The sequence below is a fragment of the Castor canadensis genome, chromosome 8 (genome assembly GCF_047511655.1).
Source record: "Castor canadensis chromosome 8, mCasCan1.hap1v2, whole genome shotgun sequence".
NCBI classification, from domain to species: Eukaryota; Metazoa; Chordata; class Mammalia; order Rodentia; family Castoridae; genus Castor; species Castor canadensis.
This window is the reverse complement of record NC_133393.1, coordinates 81,932,195-81,954,841: the sequence shown is the minus strand read 5'-3', so window position 1 is coordinate 81,954,841 and position 22,647 is coordinate 81,932,195. Positions and strand designations below refer to the sequence as shown.

The window sequence follows — 22,647 nt, the reverse complement described above, 5'->3', positions numbered from 1 at the left end:
AATGCTGAGTCTTATAGTCCATGAATGTGGTATGTATTTCCATTTGTTTAGGTCTCCTTTAATTTCTTTGAGCAGTGCTTTATAAGTTTCAGTGTCATTTTGGCCCATTAGTTGAGTTTATTCCTATGATTTTATTCTTTCGGTATTATTGTAAATAGGATTGCTTTATTAATTTTGTTCTTGGAACATTCCTTGTTAGTATAGAAACACAACTGATTTTTATGTGTTAATTCCATGGTTTCTACGTATAACTTAATATCATTTGCTAACAAAGGTAATTTTATGTATTTGTTTCTGATTTTATTCCTTTTTTCCTTTTTCTTACCTAATTCCTCTAACAAGGGCTGCTAATACTTTGTTGGGGGCAGTGAGAGTGGAAATCTTGTCTTATTCCTGATCTTAGAGCAAAAAATTTCAGTTTTTCACTATCGAGTATAATGTTAGCTGTAGCCTTTTCCTATGTGGCTTTTATTGTATTGGAGAACTTGCCATTTGTAGTTTTGGGTATTTTTTATCATTAAAAATATGTTACATTTTGATAAATAATTATCCTGCATATATTGAGCTAATCATGTGATTTTTATCTTTCTTTTGCTAACATCATGTGTCAGATTGATTGGATTTCATGTTGAGCTGTTTTTGAATCCTAAAGATAAATAATACTTTCTTATGGCATACAATTCTTCTAATGTGCTATTGAATTCAAGTTGCTAGTGTTTTGTTAAGAATTTTGCATAGATTTGTGTATCTCGCATTCATTTATCAAGAATAAATTGACCTGCAGTGTTCTTTTCTGTGGTGTCTTTGTCTGGCTTCAACCTCATAAAATAAATTTGGAAGTGTTCTGTGCTCTTCAATTTTTTAAAAAAGAGTTTGAGAAAGCTTGTTATTAATTATTCTTTAAATGTTTGGTATAATTCTCCAGTGTATCCATCTTGTTTTTCACATTTCTTTGTTGGCAGATTTTTGATAAATGAATCATATTTTCCAAGTTTTCATGATTCCATCTCCACAGGTATCTAGAATTTATCCATTTCTTTTTAGGTCATCCAGTTTGTGCTACATAATTGCTCATAGTAGTTCATTATAATCCTTTTGATTTCAGTGGCAGCATTTTTAATGTCTCCTCTTTTCATATCAGATTTGGAGTTCTTTCTTTTTCTTAGTCTATCCAAAAGTTGGTCAACTTTACCGATTTTTTTTGAAAACAAGAAACTCTTGGTTTTGTTGACTTTTCTATTATTTTTTGATCCTCTTATAACCACTTTTTCTGTAAGTAGTATTATTATGTGTTTTCTTTCTCTCACTCTCCTCCTCTTTCATTCTTTCCTTCCTTCCTTCTTTGCTTTCTTTCTTTTCTTTACTTCTTTCTTTCTTTCAGTCGTTCTGGGGATTGAACTCAGGACTCAGGTCCTTGTGCTTGCCAGGCAAGCATTCTACCTCTTAAGTCCTGCCCCCTGCCATTCTTCAGTTATGTTTGAGATAGGGTTTCTCTTTGTGTTCTGCCCAACACAGACCGTGCCTCCTATTTATGCTTCCCACATAGCTGGGATGACAGGCACAAACTTTTTACCTGGGCTGTCCTTGAACTGCAATCCTCCTGACCTTTATCTCCTGATTAACTAGGGTTACAGGCGTGGGTCACCATGCCCTGGCCTGCGAGCTTGTGTTTTCTTTTTTGCTAGTCTCAAGTTATTTATTCATTTTTGCAGGCCAGAAATTTTTTTTGCACATGCTAGGCAAGGGCTCTGACACTGAGCTACAACCCCATGCCTCAAGATATTTCTTATTTCTTTTTTGACTTCTTCATTCACTCAGTTTATTAGAGTGTGTTATTTAATTTCCATGTATCTGGGAATTGTTTTAGTTTTTCTACTGCTACTTACTTCTAATTGTGATTGAAAAATATTGCAATGATTTCAATTGTTTTAAATTTGTTAAAACTTGTTTTGTTATCTAACATGATCTTTTCTGGAGATTGTTTTGTGCATGCTGATGAAGAATGTATGGTCTGCTGCTGTTGTGTGCAGTGTCATATATGTCTGTTCATCAAGGTCATCTTATTGATTTACTACAAGGGCAACTATTATCAAAAGTGGGGCACTGAAATTTCCTACTATTATTTTGTTGTTTATTTCTTCATTTCTGCCAGTTGCATATATATTTATAATTACCACATCTTCATGGTAAATTGAGCCTCTTTTTTTTTTTTTTTTTTTTTTTTTGGTAGCAGGGATTGACTCAGTGCCTTAGACTTGGCAAGCAGTCTACTACTTGAGTAGGTAGTCTGGCCAGCTTTTGCCCAGGCTAAGTTTGAATCTCAATCCTCCTGTCTTTGCCTCCCCAAGCAGCTGGGATTGCAGGCATGTGCCACCTTGCCCAGTTTCTTGTGATACTTTTTTATTTAAAGCCTATTTTTTATGATAACCATATTCACTTTTGGTTACTTTTATATTGAATAACTTTTTCTATCATTCTACTTCTAACCTATGTGTGCCCTTAAATCTAAGGTGACTCTCTTTTAGACAGCATATATATTTGGATCATTTTTTCAAAATCATCTATTTAGCCACTCTATGTCAGTAGCTGGGACTATAGGCATGAACCAGAGTGCCTGACTCACTGATTTTTTTATACTGACATACTTTGATTTCTCATTTTCTTCTGTGCACCTTCCATTTGTTTTTGTTTGTGTGTTCACTGTGGGGATTACATAAAATAGCTTATAGTAGTCCATTTTAAATTGGTAACAAAATATTCAAAATTTTAAAAGTCCATTCTTTTACTCCTCCCTGATTCATGTTATTGGTGTAACAGTCATCTTTTAAAAATTTCATGCCAATCAAAATGTTTTATAGCTGTTACTTTAAATTGTTTTACTCTTATAAATTCTGTCCCAGAATTAAAGTGACTTGTGTACCACTGTTAGAATATTACAGTTTTCTGTACTTGTCTCTGTATTTGCCTTTACCATTGAGCTTTATACTTTAATGTGCTTTTGTGCTGATGACAGATACCCTTTGGTATCAATACGAAGGACTCTTGTTATCATTTCTTGAAAGGCAAGTTGAGTAGTGATGAACTCCTTTAGCTTTTGTTTTTTTGAGAAAGTCTTTATATCTTCTTCAGTTCAGAAGAGCAGTTTTTCTGTGTATAGTATTCTTGGTTGGCAGTATTTTTCTTTTAGCACTTTCATTATATCATTCTACTAATTTCTGGAATGCATTGTTTCTGCTAAGGATTTTCATGGTCTTATTGAGATTCCCCTCTATGTGACCACAGATTCTCCTCAACTTATGCTGGGGTCATCTCCCAATAAAGATACCGTGTACTTACATTGAATACATCCAGCCTACTAAACATCATAAGTTAGTAACACAGAGTGTAAGTATTGTGCTTTATCCTCTTGATTATGCTGGACCCTGTTGCATTGCACATCACGAACTTGGGACAAGATCAAATACAAACTTAAAAGTACAGTTTCTACTGGATGCATTATTACTTTTGCCTCATGATAAAGTCACAAAATTGTCTGAGTTGAACCACTGTAAGTTAATGACTGTTTGTAGTTGCTTCTCTTTTGCTTCTTTTAAATTTCTCTTTTTGTCTTTGACTTTTGAGAATTTGATTATGAGCCTCAGTGTTTTTTTTTGTTTGTTTGTCTATTTAACTTAGTTTAATTGGAGTTAATTGGGTTCTTAAATTTGGATATCCATTTTCTCCTTTAGATTTAGGAGGTTTTTGATCATCATATTTTTTCTTGTTCTTGTTTTTGTTTGTTTCAGTTTTCTAATACTGGGAATTGAATCCATGGTTTGCACTTAGGCAAGTGCTCTACCACTTGTGCTATGCCTCCAGCCTTTTAAAAAATTCTTATTGTTTATTCATTTATTCATATTGTGCATACATTGTTTGGGCCATCTCTCCCTTTTTCCCCCTCCTGCTTCTTCTACCTGCTTCCAGGCAGAACCTGTTCTGCCCTCTTCTTCACTTTTGTTGAAAAGAGAACATAAGAGATTATAACTAAGACAACATTTTTGCTAGCTTCAGATAAAGATAGCTATACAGAGAGATTCCTAGCATCGCTTCCATGCACATGTGTATTACAACCCGAATTGGTTCATCTCTACCAGACATCTTCACTACTTCCTAGTCACCTTCCCATAGTGGCCCCTGTCAGTTTAAGATTAATTTATTTGCTCCTCTACAGTGGGCACATCAAACACTTTCAGGTTTTAGGTTTCTTTCTCTTTCCCTTTCCCTATTTCTCCTGTTTGCATTCTCCCCTTAGTGAGTGACCAATGTCCAATAATATTACTGCATTTGTTTCAGGTCTAAAGTCCACATATGAGGGAGGACTTACAATGTTTTGCCTTCTAACTTTGCTTAAGACGATGTTCTCCAGTTCTGTCCATTTTTGCAGATGACAAAATTTCATTTTCTTTGTGGCTGAGTAAAATTCCATTATGTATAAATACCATATTTTCTTAATCCATTCATTGGTAGCAGGGCATCTTGTCTGTTTCCATAACTTGGCTATTGTGATTAGTGCTGCAATAAACATGGATGTGCATTAAACATGGACTCAGGGAATAACCTGAGTCGCATTCCTTTGGGTATATCCCTAGGAGTGGGATTGCTGGATCATATGGCAGATCTATGTTTAGATTTTTAAGAAGCCTCCAAATTTTTTTGGTGCCTTGGTCAAAAATAAGGTGGGCATAGCTGTGTGGATTCATATCTGGGTCCTCTATTCTGTTTTACTGGTCTTCATATCTGTTTATGCCAGTACCATGCTGTTTTTATTGCTATGGCTCTGTAATATAGTTTGAAGTTGGGTATTTTGATACCTCCAGCATTGCTGTCTTTGCTGAGTATTGCCTTGGCTATTTGCAGTTTCTTATGTTTCCAAATGAACTTTAGAGTAGACTTTTCAATCTCTGTGATGAATGCAATTGGGATTTTGATGGGAATTGCATTGAACATGTAGATTGCTTTTGGTAGTATAGCCATTTTTACTATGTTGATTCTACCGATCCATGAGCACAGGTGATCTTTCCACCTTCTGTAGTCTTCGTCAGTCTCTTTCTTCAGAGGTTTGTGGTTCTCCTTGTAGAGGTCATTCACCTCCTTTATTAAGTTTACTCATAGGTACTTGATTCTTTTTGAGGGTATTATAAATGGAATTGTTTTCATATATTCTTTTTCAATTTGTTCATTGTTGGTGTATAAAAAACCTAATTATTTTTGCAAGTTGATTTTGTATCCTGCCACATTGCTGGAGCTGTTTATGGTATCTGGGAGTTTTGGGGTAAAGTGTTTTTGGGTCTTTGAGGTACAGGGTCACATCATCTGTAAATAGGGATACTTTGACTATTTATTTACCTATTATATTCCTTTTATTACTTCTTCTGGCCTTACTGCTCTGGCTAGGAATTCCAGGACTATGTTGAATAGGAGTGGGGACAGTGGGCACCCTTGTCTCATTCCTGATTTTGAAGGAAATGGTTTTAGTGTTTCTCCATTAAGTATGATGTTGGCTATAGGTTTGTCATATGTAGCCTTTATAATGTTGAGGTACATTCCTTCTATTCCTAGTTTTCTTGGAGCGTTTATCATGAATTGGTGTTGAATCATATAAGGCTTTTTCTGCATCTTTTGAGATAATCAAGTGATTTTTGTCTTTGCTTCTATTGATGTGTTGTATTACATTTCTAGAATGGAGGGAATTATTTATATTTTCTTATATTTGCTTAGGCTTGCTTTGTGCCCTAAGATATGATAAGTTTTGGAGAAAGTTCCATGGGCTGCTGAGAAGAATATATATTGTGCACATGTTGGATGAGATATTCTGTAGACATCAGCTAGGTCCATTTGATCTATGGTGTGATTTAGTTCTAGAATTTCTTTATTGCTTTTTTGTTTGGATGACCTATCTATTGGTGATAGAGGGGTATTAAAGTATCCCACTACCACTGTGTGGGAGTCTATATATGCTTTTAAGTCCTTTAGAGTATGTTTGATGAAATTGTGTGCACTGACATTAGGTGCATATAGGTTGGTAATTGTTATTTCCTTTTGGTGTATTTCCTCTTTTATTAGTATGAAGTGTCCTTTATCTCATTTGATCAATGTAAGTTTGAAGTCTACTTTGTCTGATATAAGTATTGCTACTCCTGCCTGTTTTGGGGGGCCATTGGCTTGGTAAATCTTCCAGCCTTTCACCCTAAGCCAGTGTTTGTTTCTGTCAATGAGATGGGTCTCCTGTAAACAACAGATTGTTGGATCTTCCTTTTTAATCCAGTTTGCCAAGCGGTGTCTTTTGGTGAGGAAGTTGAATCCATTGACATACAGTGTTAATATTGATAGATATGTGGTGATTACTGCCATTTAGTTGTTTTTATTGTTTAAGGATTTGATCGTGTACAGCTGAATCAATGCTACTCTCTGATTCCTTGTCTTCTGTGGTTTGATACCGCCTGTTCTCTTTTGGTTTTGTTTGCTTTCATCTTCTGGTGCAGAATTCCTTGGAGAATCTTTTGTAGTGTTGGCTTGGTGGTCATGTATTGTTTTAGTTTCTGCTTATCATGAAAGATTTTTATTGCTCCATTTATTTTGAATGATAGTTTTGCTGGATAGAGTATCCTAGGGTTGAACTTATTTCCATTCAGTGCCCGAAATACCTTTCTCCATGCCCTTCTTGCTTTTAAAGTTTCCATTGAGAAATCTGCTGTGATTTTGATGGGTTTACCTTTATGTTATTTGTTTTTTTCTCTCTTACAGCCTTCAGTATCCTTTCTCTATTTTCTGTGCTTGTTGTTTTAATGATAATGTGCCGTGGGGAGGTTCTATTTTGGTCAAGTCTGTTTGGTGTCCTGGAGACTTCCTGTACTTGAATGGAAAAAACTTTCTCTAGATTTGGGAAATTTTCTATTATTTTATTAAATATATTATGAATCCCTTTTGCTTGGACCTCTTCTTCAATGCCCATTTTTCTCAGGTTTGGTCCTTTGATGGAGTTGGTGAGTTCTTGCATATTCCTTTCACAGCTCTTGAGTTGTTTGACTAACAGTTCTTCAGTTTTTTTCTTTAATTTGTATTTTATCTTCAAGTTCTGAGATTGCGTCTTCTGCTTGTTGTAGTCTGCTGGAGTGGCCTTCCTCTGTGTTTTGTGTTTCTGCTTGATTCTTTTTTCTGCAGTTTTCCATATCTTGGGTCACTTCCTCTTTGATATTTTTTATTTTCATCTTTAATTTATTTATCTATAGTGTTCTCTGTTTCACTTTGGTGTTTATTTAGGGCTCCTCTGAGTTCATTTATTTGTTTCTCTGTCTTCTCATATTCTTAATTTTTGGTGTCTTGAAATTTCTTGAGTTCATCTTGTACATTTTGGTTAACCACATCTAGTATCTTCTACATGAAGGTCTCAGTGGTTTCATGCAAGATTTTTTCTTTGAGGGTGTTTTTGTGGGCATTGCTGGGTTTTTTAGTGTCATTTATCTTTGTTTTGTTGGGGTCAGAACTGAATATCTGTTTTCTTCATTTCCTTCTGAATCCTGTTTGTTCTGTCAATTAATGCGCAGGCAGGCTGGCAGTGGTAGCAGCGGAGGCAGTGGCAGCGAGAAATGGCGCCAAATTTTCTCCGTGTAACATGGCATGTGGAGGCTTTCCGTGGACCCTCTGCCCTTTTTTATTTTGTTCTTGTGTTAGAGTCTCTCTCACATACTGGGGCTGGCCTCAAACTTACAATACTCCTGCCTCTGCCTCCTGAGTAGCTGGCATTACAGATGTGTGCCATCACACTTGGCTATTTACCATCTTTTATTCAAATAACTCCTTGCCCAATTCTTTCCGTGTTACTCTTAGATCCGGCAATGTGCAAATGCACTCACTCGATGTCATCCCATGAGCTTTCGGCTTTCTTCACTCCTTTCTGTTTCTTTGCCTGGATCGTTTATGAACTGTCTTTGAATTTGTTGATTCTTTCTTCTGCTTGACTAAGTCTCAAGTCTACTGTTGGACTGCTGATAAAATTTTCATTTTATTGATGGATTCTTCAGCTGCAAATACTTGCTATTTTGAAATTTTCTGTATTTTTGTAATACTCTTATTTTGTTCATGTGTTTTTCTGAACTCATTAAACAATTTTATGATGGTCATTTTGAATAATTCATCAAAAATATTTCGAATTGTTAGGGTCCGATTTCTGGATGTTTATTTTGTTTCTTCAATAGGACTGAGCAGAAAGTCTGGCATATAATATCCATTGAAGATATATTTATTGAGTGACAGTGTAAATAAGAACATTCCATTATATTTTTTCTTTATTGCATTATTTAGTAAATTCAGCTGGAGAGAAATTCATCAATATATTTGATAATATTATTGAAAGCATGAAAGATTGTGGGAGGCTCTTTTGTTTCCTACCTAATTCCAGAGGATTTGTATAGAAATGTAGTTAAATGTTCATGCGTTATTATGAGAAGAGTAATTGGGGAGGTGACCTAATTCTTAATTTCCTCAACTTAACAAAATGTGTTTAGCATTCTAACCTCGATGTTTCATTTAGCAGTGCTGTCAAAAACTTAAAAAGCCATCTGAAAAAAAAAATGAAAGAGTGATGTATTTAAACAAATATTTTGTCCCAAAATATAAGTATTGGTGTGTATAATGATGCTTTACATGCTCTCTCCGTCACCTTCTCTTCTTTTCTGCCTCACTGTTCTTTCCTTTTTTCTTCTCCTCTCCTTCTCTGTTTTCCTCACTATTTCTTTCTACTTCCATTATTCTTATTACTGTTTTTTACTTATATGCATAAATAAATGATTTTAAAGTTTAAAATCCTCTGGAATAGGCAGGGAGCAGTGGCTCACACCTGTTATCCCAGCTACCTGGGAGGCAAAGATTGGGAGATCATGGTTTGAAGCCAGCCTAGGCAAAGTAGTCTGGTAGATTCTTATCTTAAAAAAAAAAAGTTGGGCATGGTGACGTGCACCTGTCATCCTAGCAATTGCCTGAAGTGTAAATAGGAGGATTGCAGTCTAGGTTGATCCACAGATAAATGCAAGACCCTATTTAAAAAATAACTAAAACAAAATGGGCTGACAGCATGGCTCAAGTGGTAGAGCACCTGCCTAGCAAGAACAAAGCACTGAGTCAAACTCCTATATTACAAAAAAAATCCTCCCGAACAATTTTCTTCCATTTCTTATACTGGCATATGGCAAATCACTGATTAAGATTATCTGGGATGGAGGTTTATAGTAAAAGATACCTGAATTGATTAGTTAATCCATCTTGATCATACATTAGACTCATCTGGATGCTCCTAAGAGCTACTGATTCATGGACACTTTTCCTAGATTCCCATTTGTTTGTTCTGGGTTTCTACAATCTCCCTATGTACAATTTTATGGTAAAGTGAAGTTGGTTATCACTAATCTATATAATGTATTCATTTTGTAATCATTGGAACTCAAAGTGTAATCACTGAAACAGTAGCATCAGTATCACTTGAAGATGGTCAAACATAGAATCTCAGGTCCCACTTTAGATGTACTGCATTAGTATTTGCATTTAAATAAGATCTCTAGGTTATTTGAGAAATACTCATCTATAACTTCCAATTGTACAATTTAAAAAGGTATCAATTGAACTTGAGAGTCAGCTTGTACATTATGTTTCCATGACATAATCTTCATTCTAGCCAAGAGATTAGGGATTACTTACAACCATGGTTATGTTGGTTGTATTGATGTTATAATCATAATGTTATTAAACTATTATAAATGAATATACAATGAGCAATCCAATGAAATATGAATATGAAAAGAAACTATTTTCTATAAAATAAAGCTAATGTGAATGAGTTGAAAAAGTTAATAAGCTCAAGTTTCTTAAAAAGGAATCCTTGTATTGAGTAAGAAAACTAAAATGTAGGAGAAAACAGAATTAGAAAAATCCCTCTTTAGCTTGCTGGCCAAGTATCTACCTTACTGTACTTAAAAATCAAAACAAAACAGAAAGTTACACTGAAATTTTAACAAAGCATATTATAAGTTTTATTTAAACATTTGACACTAGAATGAAGCAAAATTAATGATGACTCAAGAGTAAAGAAAAGTGTTCCATATATAATCAAAGAAAATTCAACCATTAGGTTATAGAATACCTGAGCAGACCACCACAAGTAATAAGACTAAATCTGATAGAAAAAGTCTCCCAACAAAGGAAATCTCAGGACAAGGTGGCTTCACCTCTGAGTTCCATGAAATGTTTGAAGAACTAACACCATTTCTTTTCAAAATATTCCAAAAAGTTAAAAGGGTATTTACCATTTTAATACATTCTATGAGATCAACACTATCCTGATACCAAAACCAGATTAGGGAACAACAATAAAAAGGAAAACTCTAGATCAGTATCCCTGAACATAGTGAAATTCTCAACAAAATACCAGCAGATTGAATCTCTGACAGTATATCAAAGAGATCATTCAAGATCAAGTAGGATTTGTTCCAGGGGCGGAAGGATGCTTCATTATGCACAAATAAATGAACATAGTACCTCAGAGCAATAGATTAATTGCCAAAAATGATATAATCATCTGAACAGTTTCAGAAAAAAGCAACCGTTTAAAGTCAATAATGCTTCATGAAAAAAATCCCTGAACAAATTATATATTGATGGGACATATATCAACATGATAAAAGTTATATGTGACAAACCTACAGCTAACATCATACTGAATGGAGACAAGTTGAGAGAGTTTCTTCTAAGTTTAGAATAAGACAACTAGGTTCACTTTCACAAGTCTTATTAAACAGTGTAATAGAAGTCTTAGCTAGAGTAATAGGCAAGAGAAAGAAATTAAAAGCATTCAAATAGAAAAGTAGGAATAAAATTATTTCTCTTTGTATCTAATTATGATTCTAAAGATTACACCACGACTATTAGAACTGATGGATGAATTCAATAAAGTTGCAGAATAAAAATTGAATGTATAAAAATTGGTAGCATTTTTATGTATATATAAGGAACTTGCTGAGAAAATTCATTAAAGCAAACCCAATGACAATAACTACAAAACCCAAAATATCTAGGAATAAATTAGACATAGAAAGTGAGTTATTTCTACAATGATTATTATAAAATACTGATGAAAGAAATTGAAGACACAAAATACTAGAAAGAACTCTCATGTTCATGGATTGAAAGAATTAATATTGTCAAATTTTTTACGTATTATCAAAAGCTATTTACAGATTCAATGTACTCCTTATCAAAATAACAATGGGGTTCTATATAGAAGTACAAATCCTGAAATTCATGTGGAAGCATGAAAGGACTTGAATAGCAAAAACAATTTTGAACAAAACAATAATGCTGAATCACAGTTCCTGATCCCAGGACACATCACAGAACTGTTGTAACCAAGACAACAGGGTACCATCATGAAAGTGAACACATAGACAAACGGAACAGAATAGAAATCACTGAAATAAATCCATCCATCTATCTACACTCGTTCTCAATAAAGGTGACCACCCCACACACATATGTGAATACGGATATGGATATATCCTCTTCAGTAAAGATAGCCTCTTCAGTAAATGGTTCTGAAAAACCTACACATTCATTCATATATAGGAGAATGAAACTAAACCTCCATATCTCACCTTATAAAAACAATCAACTGAAAGTGTATCAAATAGCTAAGGACTGGTGGAGTGGCTCAAGTGGTAAAGTGCCTGACTAACAGGCATGAAGTCCTCAGTTCAAACCTCAGTACCACCACCAACAAAAAAAGACAAGTCAAAGAGCTGTAGGTAAAATCTAGACTCCTAGCTTCTTTATAGAGGAAAACTTCCAGACATTTGTATAAGCAGTGAATTTTTTGGGGGGTAAGACCCCAAAAGCAAAAATAGACAAATGAAATGATATGAAAATTTGAAACTTTGCATAGTAAAGGAAAGAATCAACAAAGTAAAGGGACAACCTACAGAATGAGAGAAAATGTATGTGAAGTATTCATCTGAAAAGGGATTAATATCTAGGATATATAAGGAACTGAAAAAACTCAATAACAATAAAAATAATCTAATTTAAATGGGCAAATGATCTGAAAAGGCATTCCTCAGAAGAACAAATACAAATGGCCAAGAAGTATGAAAAATGCTTACAATAACTAATTAGCAGGGAAATGCAAATCAAAATCATAATGGGATATCATCTCATCCCAGGCAGAGTGACTATTGCCAATAAAGCAAAAAACAACAAACGCTAACAAAGATGTGGAGTAAAGGGAACTCATACACTTTTGGTGGGGAAATAAATTAGTATAACTTCTATAGAGAACAGTATGAAAGTCTCCTCAAGAAACTGAAAATACATCTACCATATGATCTAGTTATAATACTTCTGGAATATGTCCAAAGAATTTGAAATCAATATAATAAATAGATTCCTGCACTCCCTGTCTATTATAGAGCTTTTCACCATAGACACAGTATGGAATCAACCTGGTTGACCCTTGACAAACAAGTGGATAATAAAATGTGGTATACATAAACGATGGAATGTTATTTAGCCATAAAATGAAATTGAATCTTGTAATTTGTGATAAAATGGATAGAACTGGAAAACAGTATATTAAGTGAAATAAGACTGGCACAGAAAGAAATACCACATGTTGTCTTTCACATGTAGAAGCGAAAAAGGTTTATCTCAGTGTAGAAGAGAGCAGAATTATTCAAGGCAAGGAAATGTAGGGGGAGAAGGGATGGTGGGAGTTTGCATAGGGGGCAGTAGAACACAGTTCATAAGAGGCATAGTCTCTAGTGCTCTGCACATGGGAGACTGAGCATAATACACAGTATTTTATATATATATATATATATATATGTCTTATGAATGATGAGTTGGAAATGCTAATTATTCTGACTTGATTAGTATACATTGTATAAACATGTTGAAATATCACACTATATTTCATAAATGTGTGTAATTTTTGTCTTCATTAAAAGGAAAAAATAAATTTAAAAAGCAAAAAATAACCAAAATGAAAATTTTGATGAATGCATGGTTGTGTGTTTGAAATTAGAATGTTTAGTTGGGTGTCAGTGGCTCACTCCTGTAATCCTAGTTGCTTGGGAGGCTGAGATTGGGAGGATAGTGGTTTGTGGCCAGCCCAAGCAAAAAATTTGTGAGACCCCATCTCACAAACCCATAGCAGGGCCCACACCTGGCATTCTAGCTATGCAGAATGCTGAGATTGGGAAGATCGTGATTTAAGACTAGCCCAGGCAAAAATGTTTGCAAGACCCTATCCCAGTGTGAAAAAGCTAGGAGTAGTGGTATGTGCCTGTTATCCTAGCAATGATAGGAAGAGTCAAATGGGAAGATCATGGTCCAGACCAGCCTGGGCAAAATGCAAGAGACTTTCTCAAAAATAACCAGACAAAAAAGGGGTGGAGGTGTTACTCAAGTGATAGAGCACTGTCTAGCAAATGTGAAGCCATGAGTTCAATTCCCAGTGTAACACACAAAAAATTAAAATGTTTAAGTGACATATTTATTGTTACCTGTTATTTCTCAATTTAACTTATTATTTTTAAACAATGGACAAAATACTCAGGCAGATAAATGTAAATAAAAGGGCTCCTACTGAATATCTATGTGACTGTTTCTGTTCAAATCTTAAGTTTTTCTCTTAGTTTCTTTTTCTGTGCATAATAAAATACTTTTTTCAATACAGCTGATCTTGAACAGCTTTAAAAAATGAAAGACCTAATTCTTACCTTTGGAGATTCATTCCACTTGGTCTAGCATGCTGCTGGGAGACAGAGAGTTTTGAATGCTCTTCAAGTGATTGTATTATACCATCCACATTTGAGAACCATTGGCCCAGCTGGCTGGGAATACAGGTAAACTCAGTTCATAATGAATCTTTTCCAGCCTATATAGGCATCTTAGCTGGATGTTCATTAGGGTCCTGGTACAAAGCATATTATTATGACTATTATTCTGTTTTGTTCTGTGTATAGCACAAGTATTCTTTCACCAGTTTAAATCACATGAAAGTGCTTCTCCATCAGTGCTCATTTGCAAATGCTGCACTTCTGTGAAGCATCTCCAGTTCTACCTTTCTAAGACATTGTCCTTCCTCTCTGCATCATATGTAGTTACCTGTGCCTGTGCCCCTTGTTTCCCAAACTAAGCTGAATGGTCCTGAAGGCTGGGAAGGTGCCTGATGGACAGTCTGTTCTCTGTCAATGTTTCTCATTTTCAGGAGTGGCCATCCTTGCTGCTTATTTTTGGAAATTGTTTTGCTTCTCCTGTTTCTCATTTTATTCTTTTCTGCTTCATCTCAGGTCTACTTTTAGATTCTTCTGTCCCTGACGGCTTCCTCTACACTCCCTTCACTCCTCATTGAACCATCTCTTTTATCTCTTGTTCTATACAGAACTAGCTCCATTTAATTAACATTATGCTTCTTCTTTTCCTTTGGCTCACAGTTCTTGCATAATGGAAGGGATTATTAATATATCTCTCAGGAAACTGCACTTTAACATATTTTCCTCAGAGAGCTATCCCTTGAATACTTTACCTCTTCTTGTGTTGCTGGCACACAGGAAGCTTTCTTGGAAAGAGTCACTATTTCTCTGTAATCTCTTAATTGAGTGATGATGTGTGGTTTATAGTAAAAAAGATCATGGGTTGATTACATTGTTGTTTTTTTTTTCTAGACTCCATTCTATGGTATATGAGTCAGAATTAAGAATAAGGCTAGTGTTGGAAATATAGTTAAATTGAGTCTTTCAGGATGTATTTTAGTTACAATTTAATTGAGTAATATTAAGTTAAAGTCAAAAACACTAAATCCCTCTTGCCATCAATAGACCTTGTCCTTTTGCTGGTATCCTCTAAATATCTGATATTTCTTTTCCCAACTTGGGAAACAGGACTTGGGTTATAGGTCTCATTACCCAAAGGCCAGTCTGGACTGAGTATTTGAGTTTTCTCTTATTTTGTTCTGGAAGTTATTTTTATTTTCCTTTGCTTCACTACTGCTGGATTTATTGTATTTCAGGGTGTGTTCTCTTTTTGGAAGAATAGGCTACTGACCTAAATTTAGGCCTCCTAGGAGAAGCACTCTTTGCTCCTTTAGAAGCCCAAGGACATGATGTACATCAAATGGGAAAGGCTTGGGAGCTGTACAGCTACTCTCTTCATCTCATTTCCTAAATGCTAATATTAGTTTTGCAAATAACTAAATTCCCAAACAATTAATGAGATTTAGTTAAAGGAAGCAATCATGTATAATTAATGAGCTTGTGAATTATTTAAGCACTCAGAACCTCTGTTGATTTCAGATAGCATTGACTCACAGAAATTGTTGTTACTGAGAAGGGAAGGAGAAAGTTTTATCATCCATTTGTCCAAGTAGACATCCTTTGAGCATGTTAATGTGTGTAATGCATGTCAATAAGTTATTACTGTGACACTAAAGAGGTACTTTTTTACTAACTTATAGACACACCTGCCCTTCTTCAGCTGTTTTGATCACTTTATAGAAGGGGCAGAATTTTTGTATGAAACCCAGTTTGTAGAACCTTTATAATTAAAGTTTTGAAATTATGATGCAAAATCAAAAAATGAGATGAAATGTAGAAGAAAAAGCAGGACTTACAGAGGTTTAGTTAATTTAGTTTCATTAAACAGGAAGCAGGGAGAGAATTTAGCAAAAAAAAAAGCAAAAATTGAACAAACCTTGAGAGTTTTTTTGTGCATGGCCTGTGCTAGGTGCTGAATAAGATTGAAGGAAAGTAAGACATTGCCCCTATCCTCAGGTAGGAAAGATACAAAAAGAAAAGGAAAATACGTTTAGTGCTATAACAGTCTTAAGTATTGTAGAGAACAGAGAGAGATAAACTCATATCAGTTAGTGCTCAAGATTTTATTACAACCATATTGTTAAGAACTGGCTCCCAATGAGTCCAGATCACATCTAAATTATGGGCTGTGTAGATGCAGCACAGCTGATTGGCGTCTTTAAAAAATATTGGAACACTTTTATGATTTTTGTTTTAATTCAGCCTGCCTCATGCACACACTTATTGTACATTCTTTTTCAAAAACTATAAAATACAAATATATGTAATTATAGTATAGAAAATTATATTTTCTCTTCCAACAACTTTTATTTGTGTTCTACTAACAAATAACTATCATTGACTCAAAATGAGGTCCTTATTATTATACATGGAATTTTTAAGAGCCCTCCCAAAGGAAATAAAGATTTCAAAAAACATCATGCAGTCTTCTTCCCTTGGCAGATAGCTTAATCAATCTAAAGATCACTGATAGTTGACATTCTCAAAAGAATTTTAAAGAAGCCATAAGTAGCATATCTTACCTAAGTGAATTTTACTGGCTTTTTTCTTGCTATCTATAGCTTTTAATTTTTGTGTTGGACCATTTTAAAGGTGTTGATACCAAGTAGGAAATTTAAAGTAGAAGCATAAATTTTCATTTCATGAATAGAAAGAAGAAGCAAGATATGTAGTGAGCAAGAAAATGTTTATAAGTGAAATATGATATACCATTTGCTTGTATATGGATTTGGATAATTTTTTTCTACGAAAGTTAGCAAAAGTAGATTTGGGTCTCTTTAGAGGAGATTGCAGTTGTTCTGCATTAATGACCAGAAAATCAGAATTTTATTGTGTGATTTAGAATGTTCACGTTACTAGCTTCTCTCATCAGTTTCTCAATCTGTGTTATATTTTCCCTTTGTAATACTGGGATTAGAATTCAGGGCTTTGTGCTAGTAAAGTACTCATTCTACCACTTCAACCACCACTCCAGCCAGTTTTTCTATGGTTATTTTGGAGATGGGTGTCTCAAGAACTATTTCCCTAGGCTGGCCTCAACTGCGATCCTCCTGATCTCAGCCTCCCAAGTAGCTAGGATTATGGATGTGAGCCATCTGTGCTTGGCCTATACTTTCACTTTTTAACAACTGATGATTGTCAAATGTGCATTCTATCTCCTGACTTTCTATTTGATGTTAATTGTATTTACATTGTTAAATTTGGGGGAAACCAAGTGAAAAGCATTCATATTAATTGATTTTGCAAATTCTCATAATTGTGGTACTAGTAACTATGTACTTAGTGTATAGCTTTGGTAAAATATATACACCAATTACTATATCATCCTATTAAATTTCCCTGAGTACTTATGAATGTCCTCATAACTCCTGAACAGACTGTATGCTAGAAATATCTGGGTGACATATTTCATATTGACCATGATGGGAGTGGCACCCTCTGGAGTTAAATAAACAGCAGCAACACCGCAGTTACAGTAAATATACGTTTGACATTGATTAATAATAACTAAGCAATAGCGATAGTGCTGTAGGTTAGACTGATTTTAAATGAATCTAGCTTCTTGGTCCAGAAAGTAAAAAGCCTACATGATTGAATTAATATAATCTGCCTAGAAGCTTTATATCTTAAAATATATAAAGCATCATATCTTCATGTAAAAAACATACGTAATGTATTCTTTCAATCATTCAACATAGATTTTTAAAAATATGGCCTAATTGATATAATTCTGCTTCAGGATGGTAAATGACTTAAGATGTAGGAATCCAGAGTTATGGCACAAGAAACATAATGCTGTGTATGCTCACACATGCACACTTAACGAACACACACAAAGTTAGGAAAGAAAGGAAGCTCTGAATATGATTGTGCGAGTGCAATTAAAGAAGAAATAAATGCAGAAAATGATATTCTTTCACTGTTTTGTTGAGAACATGATTTCTTTTACTTATAGTGGAAAAAGCAAGCAGGCACATACTTCTCAGTTAAGGAATTCTAGAGATGGTCACTGTGGCAATCATAGGGATTACTGTCATCTCTGAGACTTTGACCCTGATACTGGCATTGGCAGGCCTTGGTTAACATCAGGACATGGAATGATCTGCTTTCCCTCTAATGTTTAGACATTTGATCCTCCCAGGGCTCAGTTCCTTCATTTTACCCTCTGGCTGCCTATGGAAGTTGTTTAGATAAACTGTCTGGATTTTTCCTTAAAGTAGAATCACATTTGAAAAATATGTGTCTGTTTTTTCTCTTCAAAACTTACTGTCATGAACTTCACTTATAGTCTTCTTGGCAACCCATCCTTGTGAACGAGACCTCTTAATGCCTACAGTGAACTGTCCTGCCTGGGAACTTCGTGCTCCCAGATCCGTTCTTTCTCCTGCTCTGTACTCCAGGAACCTCACTTGTGCTAACTGCATCACCTTGGTCTCCTTGACAGCTAGCTTGTGTAGGTTTTCCAGTGGGAGATGCTGACAGGAAACTATAAGAATGGGGGAAAGGGTTAGCCATATTTCTTTCCAGTTCCTCTGCACCAGGCAGCTTCTCTGGCAGAAGCTGTGCTTTCAGGATTGTAGCTCTCCTTAGGAAGCCTCTCTACCTAACTCACATTGGGCTCCTATAAAACTATTTCCCACTCCTGTTTTTTTGCCCTAAGTTGATGATGACTTCCTGCTGTTACCAGAGTTGGAGTCCTTGATCTACTCTCATTTGTTTGTTTCCTTAAATTTGATCCCCTCTCCCTTCCCAGTTCACCACTTAGTCTCCTTTTCCCCCCTGCAACTTAGGCATTGTTTAATTATAGAATTTCAGTTTGAGTCCTGTTGCATTTAGTTGTGTGAGTCTATCTGCTCTATCAGGTAGCGAAGGCACAAATCATGTCTCATTCATTTTTGTACCCTCGTACTTAGCAGGATATTTAGTATGTAGGAAGGAGCTCAGTACATATTTGTTAAATGTTTGAACAGATTCAGATTACTATTACTACCTCAAATTTTTCCTTTGAAAAGTTCCACAACCATTTTAGTGGTATTTTCATTATTCCTTACAGTGTTTTCAGGAATGTTTATAACTTTTCTGAGTTTCTTCATATTTTCCCCTATAGAGATTCAGGAAAATATATCTTACTGGCATTATTGAATATTCCACATAAAGCTTAGAATTATAAAGAATCACAATAACTGATGAAAAAAAAAAAGAAATGAGACAAAATTCACTTACTTTGGCTTCTCATTAAGCCAAGTTCACAGTTTGTGCTTATTGCTTGAAAGGGAATGAAGCAATTGTGATCTCATTCATTTTTTGTGCTTTTTCCTTCTGCCAAGCTCTATTGTCCCACATGTTGCCTATTTGAGTCTTTTGAATTAAGAGTTTAGAACAGAAGGTCCATTTGCTCAGCATGATTATCAGATTATCCTAAGACTGTATAAGGAGGTTTTATCCTTGTGGTTTTTTTGTTGCTGTTGTTTGATTTTTGTTTTGTTTTACTGTGTTTCCTTTCCCCTCTGTGTTGGAACATCAGGTTTTTTTTCTTCTACATGCCTTCAAACTTGAATTGATTGTAGTCATCAAGTCATATAATTGGCTTAGAAACCTTTAAAAGGCAGGTGCTGAATAGAAGAAAGGTTTTATTTATTCTCATCTTACAAAATGTGGTACTTATTAAGTATAATTAAACATGCAATATATATCAAATATTGGTATTTTGAGTTTACTGGATTTCATAAGGAAAAAAAGTACACTCTAAATTACACTTTGAAGAAATGTATTTTGTAATCACTTGGGTTCATTAAGTAAGTGCACATGCTATTTTAATTCATAATGTGCAACTGACATGTCTGTAGTTTCATTTTGAATGTTCATGATCTAGAAAGCTTCAGCCAGCCTTTAAGTAACATAATATATGCAAGGAAGTTGTATTCTTTTCCAGCACAAATTTATAATCAATTGGCTGATAAACATGTATTATGTAGTCAAATTTGCTAATATAAACTGAGCAAGGAGATTAGTTGAAGGATGACTTCTTAAACATGTGCATGGTTTCCATTATTTAAATGTGCAGTTTAAACAATTTTTGGTGAAGATGAAAGTTGAGTTGTACTGTAAGTAGTAATATTTACACAAAAATATATTGATGTTACACGAGTGTGTCTAATTTCTGTGTTACCAATTGTTATTGGCAATTTGATGCTTGACTAAAGTAAAGTATACTCATAGTTGGGATACATCAAAATACCCCTTTGAACATTGACTTTGGAATTAATAATGAAAGACAGGACTATAAAGTAGGTACAGTGTGTGGCGATACTTGTGGAGGGGCGAGTAAATGAAGGAGATGAAGGTGAGGGAAAATGGTTGATGGGCTTCATATACATATATGCAACAGAAGAAAGAAACCTCTTGCAATTGCTTTAAGTGGGACAGGGCAGGGGATGCAGTGGGGAGAGAGTGGGGGTTAGCTAACCAATGTACAGTGTAACAGAATTGGCACAATGAATCCCCCTGTACAATGAATATATGGTAATAAAATTGAAAAAAGGTAATGGGAAAATATAAATTCCAAAGAATGAATTTCTTCTAATTTACATAATGGAATTAAAAGCTAATGTACACATTTACTTTGTAAGATCTATATGGCTAAAATAATGAGTTGGATTTAGTAAATATGGGAAACAAAGTAGCAGAATCTGTTCGCATCATTTGCAATATTGGATGTCCTTTCAGAGAAAGACGATGCAAAATTATAAATGCAAAATTGAGTTTAGAATCTTTGAAGGAGCCTAAGCCAGAGTAAGACCCTAAAAGTTAGGCTTCATTAGCATCAAGGAGGAGACTCCACCTCTGTAAGAGCTGAATCAACCTAGATGGCAGGAAGTACTCATTTCAAAATAAGTAAACAGTTTCTTTTGGCTAAATGTTTCTATGAGTTGTGAATAGTTTGCAAGTTTCATGAAGAGATTACTTGATAGTGTACGTTTTTTAACTAGTTAAAACATGGTTTTCTATGTTTCTGAGTCATGTTTTTAATTTTTATGCCATTGAGATAGAAGCAGATTGAGTTACCTTGACTTCCTACATATGGGACTGTGTCAACTCATATATGCTTATAAATAAGATATTACTGAATTATAAAACATAAAGTTTATATACACATGCTGAAGTTAAGATTGCTTTTTTAATCTAATTTTATGTTTTAAAATTCCATAATGGTATGTAAAAATGAACCTGTTTCATTCTTTACTGCTGGTGATTTGTTGCCACCCTAACTACCTATTTAATATGTCTTAAGTGGGACATCATCTATCAGGCAGGTAATTGGCTGTGAGTCTGCTTTTCAAACTCCTTTTCCAGAGTCTTATTCTGACTTCTAATGCAATGCAATGCAAGTCAGAGTACCTCATTATCCTTTTTGTACCTCATTTCACTCTCTCAATTTGCAAGATGCTAATTTAAGTTTACATTTATGTGTACCTTATAGTCGATTAAATTTAAGTTTATAATCATTCAAACACTTTGAATGGGGTCTAGGAAAATGTGAAATTGTTTTCTCTATTAAAACGTCAATATATGTATTTTTTATTCCAAAGCCATATGCCAATTTCAAGGACGAACCTACTTTGAAGGAGAACGAAATACAGTCTATTCCTCTTCTGGTGTGTGTGTTTTATATGAATGCAAGGTAAGGAGACTTGTCATGGGTCTTTCAGAATTATTTCAATTATATAAACATAGTAAATATTTCTTTAAAAGCTCACCCTTATAATACTCTTCAAAGACAGAAAATTCAAAGTATCAATTATAGTTCAAATGTAAAGAAATACCCAAAAGCTTTCAAAACCATAAGTTAATACCGTAATTTTGCAATAAATAAAATTGCTCTTCTGTCTCATTAAAGTTTTTTGAAATTGTCTTATATTTTTCGAATTCAAATCAGCTCCTCATTTACTGCTTTAAACAATCAAAGAGGGAAGGTAAAGACAGACTCAGCTCTTGTCGCTCATGATTTTGACCTAGTTGAGAACTATAACTCAGTTCAATTAAAAACAAAACATAAAGTTACTTAATAAAAGTTAGTTGTATGGAGATGAGATCCATATTGATTTTATTCACCTGTCAGGAGTATTTTAAAGTGAGAATTTCTTAAAAATTTACTTTCCTTGGTCTCTTGAGGCATATTTCTGAAACCAGTGTGTTTCTTTTGAACTCTGCTCCTTCACTTTTGGCCTAAAAAGCTGTTTGTTTTTGAGTGCTTTTCATATTTGCCTTTTAAAAACTAAATGTTATGTTTCCTGACCTATTGTTATATGTCAATCCATACTCTTATCAGAAGGAAACTGTCTACATATGAAGTGTCTGCTATAGGGTTATATTAAATTTGATCTTTAGTTTTCCTCTTTAAATGCTTCCTCTGTATGGATTTGAGAATGATTTGGGGATGTAGAGGTTATATAAAAATTAAAATGAGTGATTTACTCGGCTTGTAGCACCAGTAAACTGGGAACATCTATATGATTATTAAGAGTTTGTAAAAGGAAACTCATAAGAATTTATCATGATAATTTAAACATGAAAGAAGATCCATTTTATGCACCTCATTTTGGAAATCCCTTGGGATAAACAAGGAGGAGATGTAAAGAGACAAGACTGTGACAGACTTCATATCTAGAGCATAAAAGCCATCACTTTTTCCTGCCATTACAAAGTACTCATACTGTCTCTTTTGGTTTTAAATTGGCATTCCTCTGATTAG

General features: G+C 34.5%; 1 protein-coding gene across 7 annotated transcripts in view; it reads left to right on the top strand.

Annotated features, from left to right (window-relative positions):
- Nell2 (neural EGFL like 2) overlaps positions 1–22,647 on the top strand; it is a 374,296-nt gene that overhangs the window by 159,450 nt on the left and 192,199 nt on the right. For all 7 annotated transcript variants that reach the window (XM_074083192.1, XM_074083190.1, XM_074083188.1 and 4 more), the window contains one exon: positions 21,485–21,576. In XM_074083192.1, coding sequence (XP_073939293.1) covers positions 21,485–21,576 — 92 coding nt within the window. The remainder of the gene's footprint in view (positions 1–21,484; positions 21,577–22,647) is intronic.